The 7,447-nt window shown below is 43.0% G+C and overlaps 1 protein-coding gene across 1 annotated transcript; it reads right to left on the reverse strand.

Moving 5' to 3' along the window:
* Window positions 1-835: 835 nt before the first annotated feature.
* On the reverse strand, window positions 836-3,437 carry ankrd9 (ankyrin repeat domain 9). Its single transcript, XM_029258261.1, has one exon. The coding sequence runs from the start codon at window positions 2,436-2,438 to the stop codon at window positions 1,584-1,586; it is 855 nt and encodes a 284-aa protein (XP_029114094.1). The 5' UTR covers window positions 2,439-3,437; the 3' UTR covers window positions 836-1,583.
* Between the last annotated feature and the right edge of the window lie 4,010 nt (window positions 3,438-7,447).

The following is a 7,447-nucleotide window of genomic DNA, read 5'->3' on the forward strand; positions in this document are numbered from 1 at the left end:
GCCTTGCCATAAGAAGTGGACGGTCCTGTACGTCATTGTTGTGGGAACTGAACTGTCATTTTCATTTTTCATGTACAAGCTGCTTGCTATATTGTTTTGAGAAATTTTCTTTCTATTTAAACTATCCATGTAAAAACGTATATTTTGAAGTATTAAATGTGACAAGGTTTGTATGGTAATGTATTGTAAACATACTAATATTTTAATTAACTATAAAGAATAAATGTCTTGTAAATACCAAAATGGTTACATTAGTTTAATTTGAAACACGGTACCTGATAGATATGTTGGGTAATGTGCACTATGTGAAATGTGGACCTTTATTTGGAGCTTGGCACATTCGGTGCATTCTATGCCTTTAATTCACTTAAAAAAAAAAAAAAATTACTTAGGTAATGATTTGTCCTTACGGTGTACAAGATATATCGTGATGCTGTGCTGTAACTCCACAACAGAAACAAGCACACCTCTTCTTTACTGCAAAGACTGGATTTTAAAAAGGAATGTTACACTGATTAGTTTTAATCTTATTAATACTAGAGTTTTGTTTCAATGCCTCTTGTTAACATGTGGTGTATTCCTAAATAAAGCAGTTTACAGTCTAACTGTGCTGGGCTGGTAGTTTAAGTTTTAAATTCAGCTCTTGACTTTTTTTTCCTGAAAAAATATAAGCCCACAAAGTTTTTCAGTGACAGCTCAAGGCAAACCATGTCCACACAATCTCAGCCCTATTCGCTGTGTATGGCATCCTCAAGGGGATCAATAACCTTAAGCTAATAACCTGGTGCATTGCTGCCAGTGGAGTGCAGGTCAAAGATAGAACAGCACTGTCCGCTCCCAACCACCTGGGGTACGGCCCGATACAAATACCCACAATGTTTATTTTAAGGTTAAAGCATCTTACGTATGCAACAGCCATATTGATATTGTATATTAATATATATTACAACCATTTCAGTTACAGGGTGCGAGGAATACAGGATGAAGCTGTAGTAAATTCTCAGACTAGCAGTTCATGCCAAGGGACACAAAAATGAGTGTCCATTCATTCTGTATAGTGTCCACTCAGCTCATTTCTGGACACACCGAAATCCTTTATGCTTTTTTTTTTTTTGGTTCAGCAAAACATTTACTGATCACCTGCATGAATGTTTACATGTACTTTTTACAAAGTTCAAACAGGTTTTCAGAAGTTACTCAATGATGGAGGCACTTGCTGTGAACTGATGCCGCAAGAGTACTGTATCCATGAAGAAATCACTGCAAAGCTGATTACTCATCAGACGTAGAATCACTCGAAAGGTGTCACTTTAAAAATGACTCGAGAAAACGTTTTGAAAAATAAAGATTGTCCGAACAGAACGGGAACTTTCCCCTCTATTTAAGCCTTACATTATTTACAGTACTTAATGATCACCGCAGTGCTGTTCAGCGCAAGCGCCAAGAAATGAGATTTTAGTCTGGGCGTGTCATTTCTGTGGATTCTTCGCGGCAATCCGGACACACACACGGACACACACACACACACACAGTCTTGGAGGAAGTGCGCACAAACTTTCACACGCTGCAGTGAGTCACTGCGATCAGCGGAGCCTGAAGTCCAGCGGCTTCAGGAAGTCCGGCAAAGGGAGCGAGTCGAGCTGCTCCCCGGGCACCGACGTCATCAGCGTCCGCGTGGCGAGCACGAAGAGCGACGGGGGCGCCGAACCCGACAGCCACTGGAACGCCTGCTCCCCCAGCAGCGCGCGCCACGGCCGCGGGTTCTCGCGCAGCTCGCGCCGCATCTGAAAGCGGAACAACTCGCGCATGAAGAGAATAAGGTAGCCGAGGCAAACGTGCTTCGTCCGCGCTCCCGCGCTGCTCTGGTGCACCTGGCGCAGGAGGGAGTCCAGCGGCGTGTCCCCCTGCTGGTCGGTGACGTAGGGACAAGCGGCGCTGCCGAGCAGCAGCATCACGCACTCCGGGCGCACCAGGTCGCACGCGATGTGCAGCGCGGTCTTGCCGCCTTCCGCGTGCACGCAGCTCTGGCTGTTGACGTAGTTGCGCCGCTCCTTCTCCGAGAAGCTCTTGGCGGAGTCCAGGATCATCTTGAGGATGTTGGTGCGGTTGTAGCGGACGGCCATGGCGAGGTGCGGCGTATTGGACGACTGGCAGCAGCAGAAGCTCCTGCTGGGCATCTCCAGGGCGCCCACGGAGTACCTGTTGAGCAGGTACCTGGCGTAGGGCTGGTGGTCGTGCACGAGCGCGTAGAGCAGAGCCTCCGAAGGCGTGTACGCGCACGCACGCCGGTCGTCCTCCCAGTGAAAGACCTCCATTTTCCGCATGTCCTCGAGCGCCCACACGGGCAGCAGGTCGCGCACCGCTTGGTAGAAGGCGAACGAGGACTTTTGGCACACTTTCTTGGACTTGTAGCCAAACCCTCCGATGTCCAGAGGCATGGTTCGCTTCCAAGGCCGTCTTCTAAGTCTTATGCCTGCCTTTCTTCTCTCTCTCTTTTTTTTTTTTTTTGTTGTTTTAAACACACCACTCACTCACACGGTTGAATTTGGAAAAGAACCCCGGAACCCGGCTTAGACTCGCTCGGCGCGGGCAGCTTCCAAACGCTGGCTGGAAAAATGGTCCGGCTGCCTCCTTGACTTTTTTTTTTTTTAAATCAGTAGTACCGTGTTCCTAGTATTTTTTCTGAAACGGACGGTTCAGTGACATTCATGATTCTGCCAGTTACGATACACTTTCGGGAACAAGGACTGCAGGTACCATAGCGAAATTCTCCAGATAGACTAGACTAGACTTTTCGGTCTTGTACTGTGGACCGTATGTATCGTCTCCTTACTCACTATTCATTTCCCACCTGACTCAAGAATGGAGCTCCCGCAACTTTCCTTTAATTAAAACAGACAGACAGCACTCCCCTTCTGTGCAGGAAACGGAGAAGAAAAGACTTTTTTTTTTTTTTTTTTCTTTTTTTCCGGATTAACCGTGGTCTCCTCTCCAGCACCAGAGGCCGTCGTGTGCCGCTCGAGCTTCTGCAGTGCGACGGCGGCTCGCAGCACTGACTGAGCTCGAGCGCGAGCGCAGGCAGGTGGCCATTGCGCGCGTCACGCTGCGCTCCATCCCCGCGCGTATTATTAGCGCATCAGTGCTGCGCAGTTATTACGAGCCATGGGACGTGCGCGTCACGGGTACATTTTTTCCCCGCGCTGTCCTACTTGCGCGGGACACGTGTCTCCCATTGCGCGTTTCCACTGCTGATGCGATCGCAACTCATTTTTGATGTTTTAGTAACACCCCAAGTGTAACTGTATTAATAATTTCGCTTAAAAAAAAATAATACATACATAGGATCATCCGGTAGCACAGTGGCTCGAGTCGTCGGTCGGGTTCGAATCCCGCTGCTGCTGCTGCTGCTGCTGTACCCTTGGCCTTGATCAGTGTTGAATTGCTCCCGTTAAAAAAAAAAAAAAAAAAAAAAACTCATCAATCACCGCAAGTGGGATTTATACAGAGCTAACGTTGTACGTCGCTTGGGAAAGCGTCAAGTAGATGAATGAATTTACACACACACATTGATTGACTGAAGCCGCTTGTCCCAAGCGGGGTCAGGGCGAACCGGAGCCTAGCCCGGCAAGACAGGGCGTGGGGCTGGAGACACACCCCGGACGGGACAGCAGTCCATCGCAAGGCACTCCAAGCAGGACTCGAACCCCAGACCCGCTGGAGAGCAGGCACAGGCCACGCCCGCTGCGCCACCACACACCCTAGCCCCTGAATGAATTTAGGCTGAGATAATAGAAATAAAATGCATGCATACATGCAGGGGCGCCAGGGGTGTAAATACTTACCAGGTTTCGCGAGGCATCAAAAGTGCGAGCGATACAGATTCACAGAAACACTGAGCGGAACTGGACTTGCTTCAGCGCTCCTTGGTTATACATATACAGGCACTATTTGGCATTCTAAGAAAAAGTCATTTTTAGAAATTAATGTTAAGCTGCTCGTGACATAATTATATGCCGACCAGTGCAAACTGTTGTTTCCTCATATTACAGATACAGTTTGAGTGAACACAACACACTATAGTACCTGCACAAAACCCCATTTTAGGGTTAATTGTACTAGGGGCGGTGGGGGGTGCGGTAGCGCAGTGGGTTGGACCACAGTCCTGCTCTCCGGTGGGTCTGGGGTTCGAGTCCCGCTTGGGGTGCCTTGTGATGGACTGGCGTCCCGTCCTGGGTGTGTCCCCTCCCCCTCTGGCCTTATGCCCTGTGTTACCGGGTAGGCTCCGTGACCCCGTATGGGACAAGCGGTTCTGAAGGTGTGTGTGTGTACTAGGGGCTCAGAACACTAGCGCCCTCTACTGGTCGCCCTATCAACATGAACACGCACAGAGAGGGAAAGTCCATTTGGTGCGTCAGCCTTCAGTATCAGCATAACTAACCCTTAAAATCTGTGTTTAATCACTGAAAATCACGGACGTTTTCTTCGACCCTTTTGTTCATGCTGTTGTGAACATTAGCGAGTATAATGATATCACTTCTTTGCTTACTTGAGGGATACTAAGCAGTCAAGTGATTAATGCTGCTGCCTTGTCATCTGATGGTCGTTGGTTTGAATCCCAGTACCCTGACCGAAGTACTCACCCTGGATTGTGCCTGCAAAAATACCCAGCCGCATGGAACAGTGAGTCACTGTTAGTAGATCAGCATACAAACAACACTGATTTCCTTCGGGAAAGAAGCTTCAGTTTAACGAACAGGAGATACCACTTTCAAATCAACTTATGTAAAAACAAGCAGGCACCTTAAAATGATGGATTTAAGCACAAATCATTAATATTCCCGTTAACACATTTAATTTAGGTGGGTCAGTGAGGGGTTTGTTTAAGGTGTGGTTTTGGGAGCTACAGAGAGTACAATGAACTTGTTCCTCTAATGACCATCAGTCAGAATTTCTGAAGATAATGATGTTTCAGCAACTTTTTTCCACAAAATTGCACATTTCCTGTTCATGAAGCCACCCAGTAAATGTTAGAAAAAGCACCCCGGACACAACAGGACTTCAGAAACACCTTCATTCAACTCACCTCCTGTGTTTACAGCTGGATCCTGGTGTTTCTCACTGTTGTCGTTTCTCAGCGTCAGTATTGTCCTGTTACCATGGAGATAAGAGGGTGTAACAAAGCTTCAGGTAACAGGAAGATGAGGATCCTTGCAGACAACAAGCACACAGAGCAGTTTGTGGAGGCAGCTTTAATTTTCAGCAGTTTTAAACTAGTTATGATGCAACTTGAATTAAGAGTTTTAGAGAGTATTTTTTTTAATACTTTGGGTCAGCTGGTAGTGTAGTGCACCGCTACTGCCTTCAGACCAAAAGGTTGCAGGTTTGAATCCCACCTCCAGTTGCAGTACCCTTGAGCAAGGTACTTATCCTAAATTGCTCCAGTGAAATTACCCAGCTGTATAAGTGGGTAAATAATTGTAAGTAGCTTAACACTGTAAGTTGCTTTGGTGAAATCAGCTAAATGAATACATGAATATATGGATATATACAATATACAATTATTGCTCTGGTAACATAACTGATAATACTTGCTTAACAGTAAAACACTTGCTTAATTGTAAAAACAAAAAAAAGAACAGGTTAAAAATTCTCATACAAAAGTTACTTTGATTTAAATGAGTTTTAATATTCAGATTGTATAAATGAAAGACTCTTAATACAACTCAGCTGCTGAGAAGCCTGCAAACCCCAAATTAAGTCCCCATAAAGGAAATGCCTCATAAATCAAAAGTAGCTGTAAATAAAACTCCTTAAGCTGAATTCTCATATCTTGGGGTATGTCACTATAAATTTTCTTGAAATATAGCAGCTGACATTGTCACCAACAATAATGCACAGACTAAAATGGAGTGTTGAGGAGTTCTTTTATTCTAGTAATATGCATGAATACATTTTAAAGAAATTAAAGAAAAAAAAAATCAGATATTTAAACAAGAAATTTAATCATGCATGTCACAGGACTTGATAAGCTTGTGGGTAACATTACATTTTAAGAGTAAAAATACTAATTTAAGGCAGGACATCACTGATTACACAATACACACATTTAACCCCAGCTTGAAAAGATCATCTAACTCCTGCACTGTATTTGACAGATGATATGGGCATATTCTATCTTTTTAAGGACAATAAATTAAGTTAAAACAGCAGCAATGCAAAACAATGTTTTATTCTAAACTATATAGATATACATATATATATATATACACACACACATATATATACATATATATATATAGTCATTATACACGATGAGGTAAAGCATGTGGTGCCCAAGTGCAATGCTTATTTGTGCTACAGGTACAAAAAAGCAAAAACAAAATATCTGCTTTTACACAGTCTGCAGCATAGTAAAACTGACTAAATATAGATACGGTTTCGGATATAAAAAGGTTCATGTTAAGATTCATTAAATGAGACTTCAGTGATATAGATAGGTCTTTCATTATTTTGCACAGGAAAAAAAAAGGGGGGAACAAAAAAAAAAGTCTTTATGGCACCAAAACTGATGTCACATTCTTTGTAGTAGTAGTAGCAATAATAGTAATAGCAAAAATAAACGTTTTCCAGCAGTAAAATTTTGGGAAAAACGTTTTGTTACTTAAACTGAGGATTACTTGTGAAGATGGTGACACTGAATACCTAAAAGTTAAATGCAAGACATTCCCATGCAAATAGATTCACAAAAGTAAAATAATTGCATTAAATACACTAGACTAAATGTAACAATGCAACAAGGGTCGCTCAACTCATTAAAAAAGTAATCAGACTGCACTATATTTGATAATTAAACATTTATCTTATTTAGAACTATGTACATATCTTAAGTTCTTTTGAACAGTAGCAAAATATGTCACCACTGGCCAAATAATGACATCCTGAGGCTACATGAATGATTCTACTCCCACTTGTTTAATCTCAATTGTAATAGGATATGAGAACATACTGTATATAATATCTTTTGTAAGTATGGTATTATTTACATGTCTATCCAATAAGTAAAACGATGAATTAAAATGTATGGCACCTGGAGAAGTAACACAGACAAGCCCCCAAAACACGCACGCGGAACAAGCTTTTTACAAATAGGTGAAGTTTCCGAAGCAAATTATAACTCAAGAGGCAAGATTTAAATATAATTTTATGCAAGACGAAAGGCACTGTTTTACATTGTACTTTCTGTTGTCAAAAATAAGTCAAATTGTTGCATTACAATTATTTTGTTGGGAATGTTGATTTAGTGCAAAGTGTAACATCAAGGTATGAATATCACAGTAAAGAGGCTACAGTATTTGGCATGGCTGCCTTTAAATTAGTCAAAATTGCAGTCTTGCCCTAGAATAAGCAAACACGTTTTATTGACACATTTAAATAAGACATAGTAGCC

This window comes from Scleropages formosus, chromosome 15 (assembly GCF_900964775.1).
Source record: "Scleropages formosus chromosome 15, fSclFor1.1, whole genome shotgun sequence".
Classification (NCBI taxonomy): Eukaryota; Metazoa; Chordata; class Actinopteri; order Osteoglossiformes; family Osteoglossidae; genus Scleropages; species Scleropages formosus.